Source organism: Mustela nigripes, chromosome 16 (genome assembly GCF_022355385.1).
Source record: "Mustela nigripes isolate SB6536 chromosome 16, MUSNIG.SB6536, whole genome shotgun sequence".
Taxonomy (NCBI): Eukaryota; Metazoa; Chordata; class Mammalia; order Carnivora; family Mustelidae; genus Mustela; species Mustela nigripes.
Window position 1 is genome coordinate 46,251,634 of NC_081572.1, and position 17,060 is coordinate 46,268,693.

At 40.3% G+C, this 17,060-nt stretch overlaps 2 protein-coding genes across 2 annotated transcripts; one reads left to right on the forward strand and one right to left on the reverse strand.

Moving 5' to 3' along the window:
- Nucleotides 1–4,960: 4,960 nt before the first annotated feature.
- On the forward strand, nt 4,961–5,941 carry LOC132003743 (olfactory receptor 1D2). The gene has a single exon (XM_059379466.1). It carries the CDS (start codon nt 4,979–4,981, stop codon nt 5,939–5,941), a length of 963 nt encoding a protein of 320 aa, XP_059235449.1. The 5' UTR covers nt 4,961–4,978.
- Nucleotides 5,942–14,109: 8,168 nt separating this feature from the next.
- LOC132003489 (olfactory receptor 3A2) lies at nt 14,110–15,069 on the reverse strand. The gene has a single exon (XM_059378984.1). It carries the CDS (start codon nt 15,055–15,057, stop codon nt 14,110–14,112), a length of 948 nt encoding a protein of 315 aa, XP_059234967.1. The 5' UTR covers nt 15,058–15,069.
- Nucleotides 15,070–17,060: the final 1,991 nt, after the last annotated feature.

The window sequence follows — 17,060 nt, forward strand, 5'->3', positions numbered from 1 at the left end:
GGAGGTACCAAAGGACACTTTTCCAACATTAAGTTTGGAACACGTTTCCATACCACCCTTATACTCTCTGCCTTCACTGCAGAAGGGTTTGTGTCTCTAAGGGCATCTGACCACACAAGTGTTCAGAACCCATTGAGTCTTACAGACTCAGAATAGCATTACTGCACAGTGAGAATCACCAGGTGACTTCTAAAAAAGACTTCGTCCTCAGTGCAGAGCCATTGAATCATCTTAAAAAGACCTGAACATCTTTTTCTAAAATCTGCGTCACAGGTGATTCTGATGCACACTAAGATGTGGGGAACACTGGCCTTGAGGGCAAGAAAGCAGATGGGCCAATGTTCCTGAACGTGGTCTGGCTTTCCCCAGCCTTGTTACCTGCCTCCGAGCCTTGTTCCAGTGGGGAGGAGTACCAGAGGGCCCTGAGTCCAGGCACCAGGCACCCGGATGGCTGGGGAGGGGGCTGAGACACAGCGAGCCCTTGCCATAACTTCCCAGTTCCTCCTCCTCATAGTCACAACACAGGGCCCGGCATCACTAGCTCAAGTCAGGGTAAACCGCACATTTTCTAGTTTATTGTGTAAGAGTAAACTAGAATTTTAATTAAGCAGTTATTATAAACATCTTTCCACATACAGATTAGAAAAATTTTAACATCACTTATGGTCTTTCTAATCTCTGATTTAATGGGTTATGCAATTTTTTAGAACAGCTTTATTTTTTATTTAATTTAATTTTTAAAAAGATTTTATTTATTTATTTGACAGAGAGACATCACAAGTAGGCAGAGAGGCAGGCAGAGAGAGAGGAGGAAGCAGGCTCCCTGACGAGCAGAGAGCCTGAAGTTGGACACCATCCCAGGACCCTGAGATCATGACCTGAGCTGAAGGCAGAGGCTTAACCCACTGAGCCACCCAGGCACCCTAGAACCACTTTATTGAGATTTAAGTCAATACCATTAAAATTGGCTCATTTAAAGTATACAACTCAGTGGTTTGAATATACTCACAGAATTGACAACTGTCACAATAATCAAATTTTAGGACATTTTTGTGACTCCCAACAGAAGTCTTGGCCCATTAACAGTCACTTCCATTTTGCCCTTCCCACAGCTCCTGGCAACCACCAGTCGATTTAATGTCTCTATGGATTTGCCTATTCTGTAATTTTTTAAGCTAAGTTTCTTTTAACTATTATTAACAAGGCTCTGATAAACATATATACATTTTTTACATTTTGCCTAATAACATCTTTCCTAAGATAAATTTCTAGAACTAAAAATTGCTTGATCAAAAGCATGTCCTTTTTGTTTGTTTGTTTCCAAAGTCACAAAATGACATTATTGAGTGTACATTTTTCTCCTTTTGGTCTGTGTGGAAAATACCCAGTAATGTGGAGAAAATATTTTTCAAGAGTAATTGTGTATGTATGTGTTTGTGTATATGAAAATGTGCTTTAGAGCATACTTCTATGACTTTCAGGAAATATAAAATTAAATTTACAAAAAAATGGGAAAACTGAGTATAAACGGTCTGGTATTTGCGTCAGTGCCCAGCATGATCACAGTGATTTCTCACATAAAAGCAGGAAGTTCCCAGATCTCAAGTATCTTCAATAACTGCCAGTTTAATTTATGACCCTTGTCTTTCCTTCTTTAAGAGATAATTTTCTCTTGTGATTTAGCTCCAAAAAGTCCATTTTGATATTTCCTTGAGGTATTGAGTTAATTTAAAAATTTCTTTCTCTTGATTTACCTGTAATGAAAGCTGTGAAAATTAAACCATGTTTCACAAATGAGATTGGCAAAGAATGAATGAGCCTAGGACACTGGCAATATGTATGAAAACGAAAAGTATGTGTCTTTTTTACTATAACTAAAAATATGTCAAAAAAAAAAAAAAAGAAAGAAAGAACAAAAGAAATAAAAGAACCTTCTCTCGTAAAGCCACACCTGCTGACACCTTAATCACAGACCTCCAGCCATTAGAACTGCAAGGAAATAAATTTCTTTTGCTAATGTCCAAAATAAATGTACAAAAGTATTCACTGGTGTATTTTTGTAATGGGGAAAACAAGGAAAAAAATCTAAATATCCATCTGTAGAATATTTATAAAAATGTGTATAATATAATCATAAAATGCAATAGTATGCAACCATTAAAAAGGATGAAAATATTGATTTAGAGAATGTTCTCCAGGATGTTGTTGAGTGAATAAAAATGATTTAGTGAAAAAACAAAACCAAAAGAATTCACCAAATGTTAACAGAATGTGGGGTAGTTTTCACTTTTGTTTACATTTTTCTTGTATTGCTTGAATTTTTCATAATGAATTTTTTGTTGATATTTAATAGATTGCAATATAGTAAAAAGGTAATTTTATTTGGAAAAAATCCACAGAATATCTTTAAAAATTTATATTTAAGTGTAGGGAAGACATTTCAACAAATTTCAAATAGAAGTTAACACTAAGTGAATACAAGTTTAAGACAGAAGTTAACACAGATGCGATGATAAAAAGGAAAAAGATTGGCTCATACAATAAGAAGATAGGGCCCAATATTTCTCATAAATAAGAAAAGTATGGTTTAATGTCAGTGAATAGGCACTAAAAAAGCTTCAGTTCAAAAATGTCACACCCATATCCGATTATTAAAATACTGTCATAAAATACAAAAAAGATAATTGCTAAATATATATATGTTTAGATACACACACACACACACACATCCTTTTTTACTTAAAATCCTTTAAGGCTTCCTAATTGCACTTATAGAATAAAGTTTTAAAACCTTAACAAGATTGACTGCTCAGGACCCTGCTGACATGCATGACCTCACATCTCACCCATACCCTTCTCATTCAACCACACTGGTCCTTATTCATTACATAAACATGGCAAACCTTTCCTCAGGGCCTTTGCACACACATCTCTACCTGCAGAGGACTTTGCTTAGGGCTTCATAAGACTGACTGCTTTTTGTCCTTCATGTCTCAACTAAAAAGACATTGAAATGTAGAAAATGGTGAATTAAATCCAGTCTAGTTATATTCTCTCATTTTTAATTTTCAAAGTTTTCATTCCATGTATGGTAGATTTTCCAAAGGAAAGAAAGACACAATAAGCTGTTTTAATCTTAAATATTTTAAAAATGTTGTTGATCTAATGTTTTCCCCTAAATAGACTGTTATCCCAATACCATTTATTGAATAATGCAACCTTTTATATGCAACCTGTCATTTTAAAGTACTACCCTAATAATCCACTCAGTCCTGCCTGATTTGGCTCTGCTTCTAAAACTCTACTCTTCACTCAAGCACCATTACCACACTGGTTCAGAATCCTTTATAGTTGGTAGACAAAGAGTCCCATTCTTACACTTTTTCGAGAATTTTCCTGGTTTATTTTCATATAAAATTTAGAATAGTCTTTGTTTCCTAAAAATCTTGTTATGATTTTGACTTCAACTAGGCTAACTGAACTTCGGATTAATTTAGGAGAATATGCACCTTTGCAATATTCCATCTTTCTATTTAGAAATGAGTAAGTCTGTCCACTTATTATTAAATGGAAAAAAGGATAATTGGAAGGTCCTGGTCGATTCTTAATATCTTAATGCTTCGAATATTGTATTGATGATGTGAATAGAATTGTTTCACATTGTATTTTCACCCCATGATTGTTTACATATGTTTATTTATAGTAGTATAGGCAATATGTATTGAGTGCACACTAAATGCCAACTCTTTGTGTTAAACACTTTATTGCTTAAATTTATCTTTGCCACCACTCACTTTTCACAGGAAGAGAGCAAATTTTGACTGGCCTGAAGTTTCACAGCAACTAGCGGAGTTCAAACACGGATACCAGCATCTAATAGCCCAGTCTGAATCATGGCGCTGTATGGCTTACTGGAAGCATTCTTGGTTTGGGGTCTTCTCCCTTGTGTGACTGACCACTTTACAAAGGCTGCTTTGTATTTCTAATGGCATTTCAGTTGATTTTCATAGGTTCCCCAGATAGAACATCCTATCAGCAAATAATTTTACCTTCTCCTTTCCAATTGTTTTATTCTCTCCCTTTGTCCAACTGTATAATAGCCATTTCTTATAATACATACACTGGTTTTAGATATCCTTTAGGAATCTATTTAATATCATCACATAGAGATCTTTAAACATTTCTCATGTATTATAAGATGATAGAATTTTAAGTAAGACATAGACATTATTCCTGTAATATTGAGTATGCCAGATTAGAAATTGCTGGAATAACAGAGTTGCATAAAGATTTTCAATGTTATGTGTTTGTGCCTATTATTAGTTTGTTCTTAACTTAAAATATTATATTTTTAATTTTTGGAGGAGCCTCCATACTGTTTTCCACAGTGGCTACACCAGTTTAAATTCTCAGAAGGGTTCTCTTTTCTCCACATTCTTGTAAACACTTCTTGTTTCTTTCTTTTTTAAAAAAAGATTTATTAATATATTTTAGAGAGAGAGAGAGTACAAGCAGGAGGGGCAGAGGAAGGGGGAGAAAGGATCTGAAGCCAACTCCACATTGAGAAACAAACAAAAATCAAACAGACCCTTAAATGTAGAGAACAACCTGGTGGTTGCCAGGGGGGATGTGGGTGGGACCTAGATTAAGAAATATCAACTTCCATTTACATAATAAGCCACATAGATGAAAGGTACAGCATAGGGAATATAGCCAATAATATTGTAATAATATCATATACTGACAGATGGTGACTACATATACTTTGGTAAGCATTGCAGAATGTGCAGAATTGCCCAATCACTACTGTACACCTGAAACTAATACAACATTGTATATCAATTATACTTTGATAATAACATTTTTAAATTATAAAATTTATTCAGGTATTTTAATGCTAGGAAAACAATTAATTTTGCTTACATGAATGTCTATGTTCAATTGAGGACACTTAATAAACAAACATTTATTGGTGCCTATGTTGCAGACAGTTGAGGAAATGGATGGAGTCAACAATAGTGGAGTCTCTGAGTTTCTGCTCCTGGGGATCTCAGACAGTCCTGAGCAGCAGTGGGTCCTGTTCTGGATGTTCCTGTCCATGTACCTGGTCACAGTGGTGGGAAATGTGCTCATCATCCTGGCCATCAGCTTTGATCCCCGCCTGTACACACCCATGTACTTCTTCCTGGCCAACCTCTCCTTCACTGACCTCTTCTTTGTCACCAATACAATCCCCAAGATGCTGGTGAGCCTCCAGTCTCAGAACAAAGCCATCTCCTATGTGGGGTGTCTGACACAGCTCTACTTCCTAGTCTCCTTGGTGGCCCTGGACAACCTTATCCTGGCCACAATGGCATATGACCGTTATGTGGCCATCTGCCGCCCCCTCCACTACACCACGGTCATGAGTCCTGGGCTCTGTATTATGCTCCTCACCTTGTGTTGGGCACTTTCTGTTTTCTATGGCCTCACCCACACCCTCCTCATGACCAGGGTAACATTCTGTGGTTCCCGGAAGATCCACTACATCTTCTGTGAGATGTATGTGCTGCTGAGGCTGGCATGTTCCAATACTGAAGTCAATCATATAGTGCTGATTGCCACAGGCTGCTTTATTTTCCTCACCCCTTTAGGATTCATGATCATGTCCTATGTCCGAATTGTCAGAGCCATCCTCCAAATACCCTCAGCCACTGGGAAGTACAAAGCCTTCTCCACCTGTGCTTCCCATTTGGCTGTGGTCTCCCTCTTCTATGGGACACTTGGCATGGTATATCTGCAGCCCCTCCAAACCTACTCCATGAAGGACTCAGTAGCCACAGTGATGTATGCTGTGGTGACCCCCATGATGAACCCTTTCATCTACAGCCTGAGGAACAAGGACATGCATGGGGCTCTGAGAAGACTCCTCCTAGGAAAAGTTTTCCAGAGGTTGACTTGAGATATTTTGGTTATCGAAGTGGAGACTGGGAATTTCCTCTACCATGTGCAAGGCATTATCCTATGGGAGACAGAAGAGTGATTAGGACATGTCTCCATCTCAGAATAAGCTTACATATCTGTGATGCAGAAAAGACACTTCCATGTAAACCAGTGTCCCCCAGACCTTGCTAGCCTTGGCAATGCCAACACTCATACTAGAATTTTACAGGATCATTCTTTCAACTTTCCTGATCACAGGACCACCATCCCAGCTTTTCAAAATATGCCAAGTAATGGCCTGTGGAAGAGGTGGTGTTCTCTATACACATCAATTCATGGTCCTGAGTTCTGGCCCTCTCTAAGGGGCCTGCTGCCTACAAGCCATCTGGAGAAGACAACTTGCCCTACTCCCATGGCAGGGACACTGGATGAGGTTGCCCATTTCCAGCTCTGCTGGGCACAGCCCCCACTGTTTTCATGCTAACCCACATTCCCTCTGAACACAGTCCCTGCTATCCAGGAAAGACTTGTAGACAAACTTTTCTCCTTTGCTCTGGGCTGGTTTTCATCTCTCGGGCCTCAGGACAATACTAACTATGCTTTTCTCCTGCTTTCCTTTTCCCTGTGGGAAGACCTTAACCCTGGTCAGTCCATCCTGTCCTTCATCCTGTGGCTCCTCACTCACTTGCACTGTCTCTTCTGTTTGCTACCACTCCATCCTTCACTCAAAACACAACTCCCCAGCCTGTCAACACATGCTCGTGAATAGGAGTGGCAGTGGAGGTAGTAGAAGGCAGGAGGTCACTGTGAGACTCAGTCTCTACTTAGGTTCAACCAGCCATGTACAATGCAATGAAGAGACACTGAATAGCAACTGATGAGAAGGTTAGTCACTGGGCAGTGGCATTTCCAAACAGAGAGCAGTCCTTTGCAGATCAATCCATGGAGCCAGACAAGAGTTTGACAGATGAAGAATTGAATTGATCTGAGGTTCAATTTAAGTAATTGATAAGGACTGAGTGCCTTTTAAGGGCCTCAAACTGGGTTACAGATCTGAATCAGAAGCTCACAATAGACAATGAAGAAGAGTATTTTAATGCAATGTCTGAAAGCAATGGTTATACTCTGGGCAGGAGGATTGGAGGGCACAAAGGAGGAAAGCCTAGCTTGGCTTGTTCGTGAGGGAGGATTCAGGGAAGGCTTCCTTAGGGTGGTGACAGCTGAGCTGAGCCTTACATAACACCCTGCCACATGAAGAGTTACCCAGGAAAAAGGGCAGGGCAAAGTAAGGTCACTGCAAGAAAGGAGGGACACGGTGTGGAGTAGAGTCTTCCTATCTGCAGTAGCCAGCCAGCGTTCTCATCCCAGGCCTACCTATCCCTTGTGTGGTCATGGTCATCCCTGATTAGGCCTTGTGTTCTCATCTGAACGTTGGGTACAATAGCATCATGAATTGCTATTAGGTGATTATGTGAACTAGTCATTGGCCCATAGTCAGTGTGGTTTTTACTGAGCAGGGACAGGTGGACAAAGAACAGGAAACAGTCTGATAGGTGAGGGGGATGTCCTGCTTGAGTGTACCTGCTGAGACAAGCAGCAGCTAGTGATGAAGCTGAACGTGGAGGTGGGAGGGATCTCAAAAGGCCTCCAATACCTTGTAGAGGAGCTCCAAATAGAGTCTGTGGACAATGAGGTACCTCGGGATGTTATGAGTTTTAAATTTTATTGTTTTTAATAAATTAACAATGTGCATTTCTTAAAGAAACATTAAAATAAAAATAACCCCCAAATACTCACCTGTATGTCTGTTACCCAAAGACAACTCTGGTATAAATTCTAAAACTCCGGTATAAATTCTAAACTTTGATCTCTGCTCTCCCTCTCTATTTCAGAATGAATTCAAATTGTTTTTAAACTTGCCTTTTCGATTAATAATGCCTTTCTATGTTAGCAAATATTCAGCCACATGACAACTTAATGCCTACACAGTATTTCATGTGCCATTTAATGATTACAGCAGAACTTATATAACACACTTGTTCCATATTTTAGTTGCTTTCAGTTTTCCTACTCTTTGCAACATGGCAATAGTGTCTCCATATGTACATCTTTGATATTGTTTCCTTAGGGAAATTGGTGAAATGGAATTATGGAGCCAAATATTTCCATTGTTCAGAGCCTTTGATACATTTCCTGAATCATGCTCCACAAAGCTCATGATGACCTATACTTTAATAAGAGGGGTCACAAGTTCCTGTTTATGTATTGTTTGTGTTTATTAGCCTTGAGGGATGTGGGAAGGAGAGGAAGCTCTAGAACTTTTAAGTACAACAGGTAAAAGCAAAAGCAATTTTATACTTCGTTGGCAACATAGTTCTACAAAGATGAAGCAGGGTTTCTGGTGAGCTCAGCTACTGACCTGTCACTCTCCCCAAAACTGTGTCCCTGAGAAAAAAAGCCTCCCCCTCTTCTGTCCACAAGCAGGCACTAGAAGGCAGGCCCTGGAGTTTATCACTCCCTTCGGAGTAGGGTGGTGTCCCTCAGGAGCCACGTTCTGCTCCACAACAATCACTTCTTCCTCAACCATCCAGAAGGATGACATCTAGAACATGGGATACACATTTGGATACAGGAGGCGGAAGGAGGGGGAATGGCAGCTGGTGCCTCTGTTCTCTTTTTTGTCTTCTTCATCCCAATAAATATCTTTTATTTAAAATCCTGAGTGTTAAGGGGACTTAATTTGCCCTTTTGAGCTGTGGCAGATTGTGGGAAACTGTTATTACTATGGGACATTTAGGCATTTTCCCCATACCTAGTTAATAGTTCTGGGACGTAAGCTCTGATTATACAGTAGTCCCTCCTTAAGTGTGGTTTGGTTTACTGTAGTTTTGGTTATCTGCGGTCAACCACAGTCAGGCAGCAGACGGATCTCCTGACACATCCTCAGAACGTCAAAAGTGTCCTAAGGCAACATCACAGAGCCTATGTCATCCATCTCCTTCTATCTTCTCCCTCAGGCAGCCATTTTGTCATCCTTACAACATCACAAGAGAAGCTAAGATATTTTAAGAGAGAGAAAGAACACATTCACATTACAGTTCATTGTTATCATTGTTTTATTTTATTATTGTTGTTAATCTCTTACTGTACCTACTATCTAGCTATGTATGTGGAAAAAACATAGTATTCATACAGGATTCAGTACTACCCTATGGTTTCAGGCACATATTTGATGAGAGTTGGCCTATTTCCTATTATGTGTTACTTCTAGAATGTAACATTTTGGAAATCCCAGTTGAAAACCTGGAATTTTCAACTCCTTCCCTCTGACAGGATTCTGCCTCCACTTTTTGTCTCCATAAGCCTGCTAACGCTTGCCTCACAACTCAGCCTCTCAGCTGCACCTTCTGCTCCCAGCCTCTCAGCCCCTGTCTTGAAATCAAGACAGGCTTGTGGGGAAAGCAGAGCAGCTGTCAGCAGTGTCATTCTGGGGTTCCTTGTTTTCCTGCATTTTGCCCCCCTAGTTCATCTGGTAGCTCTTTGAGGCCTCCCAGACTTCTGAGGGCAAGGATGTTTCTTTGCTTGACCAAGAGTGTTGACACAAAATGAACAAACTTTTTAAAATTTCTAAAAAAAAGGAAGAGAGTTTTAAATTTTATTTGAGGCCAAGCAAGGACAGCTGCCTGGGATACACAATCTTTACAAAGAAGGGAGTGCTCTGGAGAAGGAATGTTTAATACAGGATCTTATATGTTTTTGTTACACCAAGAGTTACAAATCATCGTGAGGAAGAGCATTTCAGAAAATTACAGGCTTTATCATATGCTTTTAGTATGAGCAAGACTGCAGACTTCAGAGGTGTGGGAATAGAATGCCAGGGGGGATTTTTATTTCTTTATTTTTTATTTATTTTCAGCATAACAGTATTCATTATTTTTGCACCACACCCAGTGCTCCATGCAATCCGTGCCCTCTATAATACCCACCACCTGGTATCCCAACCTCCCACCCCCCCCACACACTTCAAAACCCTCGGCCAGGAGGGATTTTTATTCTTAAGTCTGAAATATTTCTTTTTAGGTTATTTGCTAATGAAGGAGATGTACAATGAGTGCTCAGGGCAGAAAGAGCTTTTGCCCTTTGAAGTGTGGTGAAGTCATTCTGACCTTGGTAAAAGTGTATCTTCTCTGAAAACCCAGGAGCAGGGCCCACAAACATTAACAGTTGAAAGTTTCCTTTATGAGGAACAGGTTTAGAGTGGCTCTTCTCAGCCAGTTCTAAAGGGAATTGAGTTCTAATAACTAAGGTAATTCTATGCAGTAAGTTAACTTCTGTCCTGTGCATCTAGAATGTGCTATGGAGCCTTGGGAGAATTGAGAACATCATCACTCTGATAATTTTGTATAGGGCTTAATTCTGTCATGGAAACCCAGTTGTGAAAGGCTAGCATTGTCCCTAGATCGCAGGGTTCTTGTCTCACAGAGTTGAAGAATGAATCTCACGTACACAAGTGGGTGAAGTGAAGTGAAAGTTTATTAAGTGAAAGTGAAAGCAGAAAGCCAAGAAGAAGCTCTCTAGAGTGAGAGGGTTCCCAAAAGAGCTGCCACTGAATGGATGTAGAACTGACTGGGAAGCTTGTGGCCTTGAGATTCTTGTGCCATCTTGGTTTGAGCAAGAACCATTGATAACACCTTTAATGACTTAATTCTTTGAGGTTTGCCCATTTTCTATGATCACACTGTAGCCACCAAAGAAAAATATTCCCTGACATCAGAGGCCTGGTGATCTGTTTCTTTATCTCTTGTTCACTCTGGCTTATCAGATTCTGCCTGCCAGGAATAGTTTCAGAGCCCAGCCAGGGGTCTCCTACCTCTCCCTGCCTACACCTTAACCCTTTCCTTACTCACTGTGAAGAATTGTATTAAACTAGATTAGGCCCCATGCCCACAGAGAACCATCATTCCCAGGAACAATCCGGATGCCAAATAGAAACTAATAGCTGTTAGAAAAGAGGAAATAGAAGTCAGAAAGACTGTAAGTGTTCACTACATGCAATTATCAGGTAAAATACATTGTAGTTTTTTCTGGCTTCCTCTCTGACATCATTACTCTCATACTCAAAATAAGAAAGAAGATGAACAATCAAAACAACAGCAACCTTTCTAGAGCTATCAAATAATTGAGGTCACATAAATGAGAATTTAACATTTGCTGTAGAAAACCATGAAGATTTTAGAGGATGTTTGTTAGCACAGTGTAACCTAGCCTATCTAATCTGATGGAGATGGAAAAAATCTTTTCCACTCAATGCGAGACATAAAATCATAAAATTATAAGAAAAGATTGTCAATCTGAAAATAAAGAGCCACAGCGAGAGGCAAATGAGCATTGATTTAGGATTAAAGAATTGCACTTCTGAGAGCATGGAGTCTGGTAGACACCCAAGAAGTGCCCTGCTTACAGGATGAAACCAAGGGGCTTTTTATGAGGAAAAGGAAGGGGCAATTACATGAGCCGAAGAAGAAATGTTTTCTATGGGGAGGGAAAAGGGTGTCTTTTAAACATAGAGAGGTGGGGATTTATTGGCACTGACACACTTGAAGGTCATGCTTCTTCATGTGTCATATGTGTAATTAGCATGTTAAATATCCATCCCAGGCATGATTTTCAGTATTTTAATGAGAGAGAAAGTTGGGGAAAGGTCAGCTCTGGTGTTGGTCTTGGCACAGACTGGTTTGGTCCCATCCGTGTCAGTCTTTGTTGTTGAGTTCCTCCTTTGGTAGACATCCTGCTTCTGCATTCTTAAAAGATATGCTATTCAAGAGGCATAGAGTTTCAGCTATCAAGGAATGCTGGATTTTGCAGTTAGGGCTGAGAAGACCAGAGTCCAGTCCCTGCTCTGTCTCACCAAGGTCTGGGGATCTTTGATGGGTAATAGATAAGATTAGTTGGGGGCAGAGTCAAAGGCTCATAGGGTAGATGGAGTTGTGGAAATAGTGGTGATAATGTTCTCAAAAGGTTTTCTGGGTTCAGCCCTAGGAAAAATTTTATCCAGCCTATTGTAATAGAGGGTCATTTAATGTGAAGAGCTGTGGAGATGGCCTTGTCCCAGTTCTTTATGGTGTAGGTAGGAACAAGCCCAGTCACAGAAAGGAAATTTCTAAAGTCTCAGAGCAGTGGATATAGCCCACATTCCTGATTTTTACTCTTAAGAACTTTGCCCTTTGGGAGAAGCTAATTTTCTTTAACACTGAGGTGTCTGGAGACTGAAAGATATCAGGAAAAAGACATACATAATTTCTGTACCTCAGACTATATTGCCAGGCACTGTCCCCAAAGGCAGGGGGGCTGACAACTTGAGTGGGCCAGTGGGGTTGTCGGGAATGAACTCTGAGTACATACATCCACCCTCCTTTTCCCTTATCAGCTCAACTCTCTCTTCTCCCAGGTATGGTTTCTAGCCAGAGGAAACAGAAGAGAGCACCTAGACCACTTTTCATTATTATACCTTCAGCAAAACTTATACTTTATTTTTTTTTCCTAGTTAGAAGGAAGCGGGTTTGGGGGGAGCCTGCCATAGGGATGGGAATTGATTCCATAGTATGAATTTTATTCTCATCTCATCATCATTCATTTTTCATTTTCTCCATACTCATCTTCAAGCTCAACATTCCTGAGGCATCTTGTTTGATAATTCTCAATTATCAAATTGATAACCTCAATTATCAATTTGATAATTCCCAATTATCCCACCCTCTCTTATCTCCTTTTCCTAATTTCTCCTTGTGTCCTTTTCCTAATTTCTATCCTTCCTTCTTACCCCTTCTGCTCACCATCATCTCCCGTCCCTCCCTATATCCTCATATTATATCTTCGTTCCTCCACTCCCACTCCTGTCCTACCACCCACTCTTCTGTGTTTTCTTTCCATTCTCATCTCAACCTGGCCTCAGTTCTGTGGCTTCAAGAAGAGACAACAGGAAAGCCAATGTCCAGGTGTAGCCATAGGACAGATTTAGGAATGATACAGTGGAGGGGTAGTGGAATTGCCAGGTGAGGGTAAGTAGCCTTCCAAGAGAGGCTGAGGAAAAGATGCAAATCAGAAATGGATGAGCTGAAGGCTGAATAAACATCAGGATGAGAAAATTCTCTGGATTGAAGCTGTACTGATGTATTTATAAAGTTAGAAAGAGGCATTACTACCAGAAACCTCATGTATGGGGATTTTTGGAGCTAAGAGATTTGGGAGGAAAAAATAAGACTTTGAAGGAAAAAGTTATATTTTACATTCCTCACTGAAAAAACCAAAAGACGCGGTTGGAGTATAAATGCTTATTCTTCCAAAAGCTTTATCACATATGTGAACAGGAGGATTCATCCAATAACAAAGGGGTGAAGATGGAACATTCTTTTTTGACATGAAGATATATCGTGTGTGCATTAATGCAGTTTTAATTTAGTGATCTGTTTCTCTCTACAGACCTTGCATGTCCACTAAACATCCTATTGGGTTCTTGTGTGGCAGTGAAGAGAAGAAATTGATTTTTTTTTTTTTTTTTGGAGGTGAAAGGTAAAGTGTAGAATAGAATAAACTTGGCACTGGACCAATGGTTTTAAATTGTTTTCTGCACTCTGATCTAGGTGGAATCTTATGTCCCCACCAGAAAAAAAAAAAAAACTTCACCATGATATTCCTGGTTACTTAGGTTAATGGGTTACATATTAGCCAAATAGCCCTTCCCCGTAGGACATTAGTGTCCAGAGCTACCCAGCCCCTAAGGCTTCAACCTTACCTAGAAAATGAGCACAGCTATATACAAGGCAGCAACTTACCCAAGGCACTTGCTTATATCCTCCTATCTTTGTTTTTCTTTATAGCCCTTACTGATATGTGATATTCCACACATGATGCTTATTTTTGTCTCTCTTAATTAGAATGTGACTTGCATAAGTTCAGAGACTTCTACTTTGTTCACTAGTCCCCTAGGAGAGTGTCTGGATCATAGAAGCAATTTAATAAATATTTGCTGTATGAATCAGTTATGTAGGACTTCTTTGCTGGACAAATACATCACACAGATCTTCAGGCAGTGAGAGATATGGTTTGGGACATTTTCCAAGGTTATTGCCTTCATGAGAATTTTCCCTTAAACCAGAAAAGGCAAGAAGGAAGGGATGCTATCAACCTTTAGGTCAGTGACTGCCTCCCCACAAGTACTCGCCACAGGGCACCCTGGACATCAGGGTTTCTAAGGCTGTAGATAAGTGGATTCAGCATGGGATTGATAACAGTGTTAAAGACCCCAACCCCTTTATCCTTGTCTGAAGACTCCTCAGAACCAAGACGCATGTAGTTGAAGATACCAGTACCATAGAAGAGGCAAACCACAGTGAGGTGGGAGCCACATGTGGAAAAGGCCTTCTTCCTGCCTTCCACTGAGCGGATTTGTAGGACTGCAGCTGCCACATGTGCGTAAGACACAGTGATGAGGACCAAGGGGGTTACAGCCATGAAGGCTGCTGCTACAAAGAGCAGCAGCTCGTTGAGTTGGGTGCTGGAGCAGGAGAGCCGGAAGAGCTGTGGGAGGTCACAGTAGAAGTGATTGACTGCATTGGGACCACAGAAGTTGAGGGTATTTAGGGCAATAGTGTGATTTAGTGCATTAGTGAAACCTAAAGCCCAGGACATAGCCACCAATATTTTCTGGACTGTCTGGCTCATTCTGGTGTTGTAAGTAAGGGGCTGACAGATGGCCAGGAATCGGTCATAGGCCATGACGGTCAACAGAAAGCAGTCCATCCCAGCCAGAAGGTGAAAGAAGAAAAGCTGTGTGAGGCAGGCTCCATAGGGAATTGTATGCTTGTGGGACAGGAGACGAGCCAACATCGAGGGAACAGTGACAGTGATGCACCCAACATCCAGCACTGATAGGTTCCCCAGGAAGAAGTACATGGGGGTGTGGAGTTTAGGCTCCACCAAGATGGCAGCCAGAATGCTGAGGTTGCCTCCGACTGTGACCAGGTAGGCAAAGAGGAAGACTACAAAGACCACAGACTGTAGCTGTTCTGTTTCTACTAGGCCCAGTAGAATGAACTCAGTAACAGATGTCCTGTTGACTCCAAATTCTGGATCCATGAGTTTCTGTAAGGCAATGTCCCAGGAGGGGAGATAATCAGTCTATTCCAATGTATTTATTTATTAAAACATAAATGTTTTAACCCACCTATGTTCAGAGCCAGTTCTCAGCTGTCTAAGGGATAATATTTCCACTCCTCAAGTCATCTCTTACTCACTGACCTCCTCCTTCACCTCAATACCTTTACTCTGCTCTCAGCTGAGATACCCAAAACCATCACCACTTTGTCCCTTCTATCCTGTCCTACCTAGAAGGCTCAGAATACTTGGGAAAATTAATTAAGATAAAAGCAGACTTCCTGGGGCACCTGGGTGGCTCAGCCTGTTAAGTGATTGCTTTTGGCTCAGGTCTGGGATGGAATCCTGCATCAGGCTCCCTGCTCAGTGGGGAGCCTGCTTCTTCCTCTCCCACTTCCCCTGTTTACACTCCCTCTTTCACTGTGTCTCTCTCTATCAAATAAATAAATGAATAAATAAAATCTTTAAAAAAAAACAAACAAACTTCCTCTTTATATGTAATGAGATTAAGATGGATTTCTCCATTTCACTTTGAGGGATCAACCCAAACAATAAGCAGATTTCAAGATAGAAAAATTAATATTTCCAGAGAAACCGGAAAGCATTTGAAAACCCAGGTTTTAAAGCTTCTAGAGATATTGAAGATCAAACAAATATATAGCAAGACTCAGACCCATGATTGCAGATACCAGGTAATTCAGCCAAGCACATTTATCCAAGGTGAGGGACATACTCTGAAGTATAAGTTCAAAATCCTATGTCAATAAATTGCTGATGTTCTTGGAGCCAACTACTTGGAGCCTTTACATTAGACTTCGAATAATTTAATTTAAATTTAATTTAAAGTTATTTATTCTTTCTTAAAAAGATTTTATTTATTTATTTATTTGTCAGAGAGAACAAGAGAGATTGTGCACAATTAGGGGGAGAGGCAGGCAGATGGAGAAGGCTTCCTGTTGAGCAAGGAGCCCAATACGGGAATCAATCTCCGAACCCTGGGATCATGACCTGAGCTGAAGGCAGATGCTTAACAACTAAGCCACATAGGCACCCCTAAAGTTATTTATTCTTTTTATGGTATCTGTTGCTTGCCTCTGAAAACAAAACTGAAAGCATGACCTGTGGGTGGGCTGCAGCTGGGTGCAGCTGGGTTGTGTATTTCACAGCCACCACTGTTTCACTTGTCTTTGACTCGGGCATAATGTTTTGACCAACAGCTCTAAGGAGAGATCTTCAAATGAAACAGGCACATATATACAGAGCCAGACTGAGCCAAGTCTTGGCTATAATAAGATATAGATAATAATAAGATCCTGATGAAATAAGATATAATAAAATCCTGATGAAAAAAATATCACTGTTTCTTTATGGCCCATGGAATAAGCAGAGCTAGAGCTTCCTAATGGTGTTGCTATTCCCTTGCAGAGAATACACTGGAATCAGAGGGAAGCATTTGGAGTCTGGTGACTCTAACAGAAGGCAAAGGCTGATGGGCTCACATGGATGAAAACTTGGATGTGGTGATCTCTAAATACCCTTAAAATTCTAGGACCATATGACTGGTGAGATGGAGGACCATTCTCAGGCATATTTATCATCGATGAAATTCGTTAAGTGCTTTGCAAATGGACAAATCAATGGGTGGATAGCGCTCTCTTTATATATACTATATTAAATAACAATTAATTACTCTCCATTTCCCTTTTTGGGCCTTTTTAAATATAAGTATTAGATTGTGACCCTGTGATTTTCTGCCTCCTTGCTCATACTGTTTTCTCTACCCGCAATGGCCTCCTTCCAATCCCACCCCCCATGTATTTCAGGACTTGACTTAAACTGGGTTCCTGAAAGTTCAAAAGTGTCTTTTTCTCTGTCTCTGAAGCTCTTACTAAACATTATTTCATGTAATTTATTACTGTTTATCTTCTTGCTAAGTCTTTTTCCTATAGAGCAAATCTCCTCTACTGCTCTGTAGGAGATGTGAG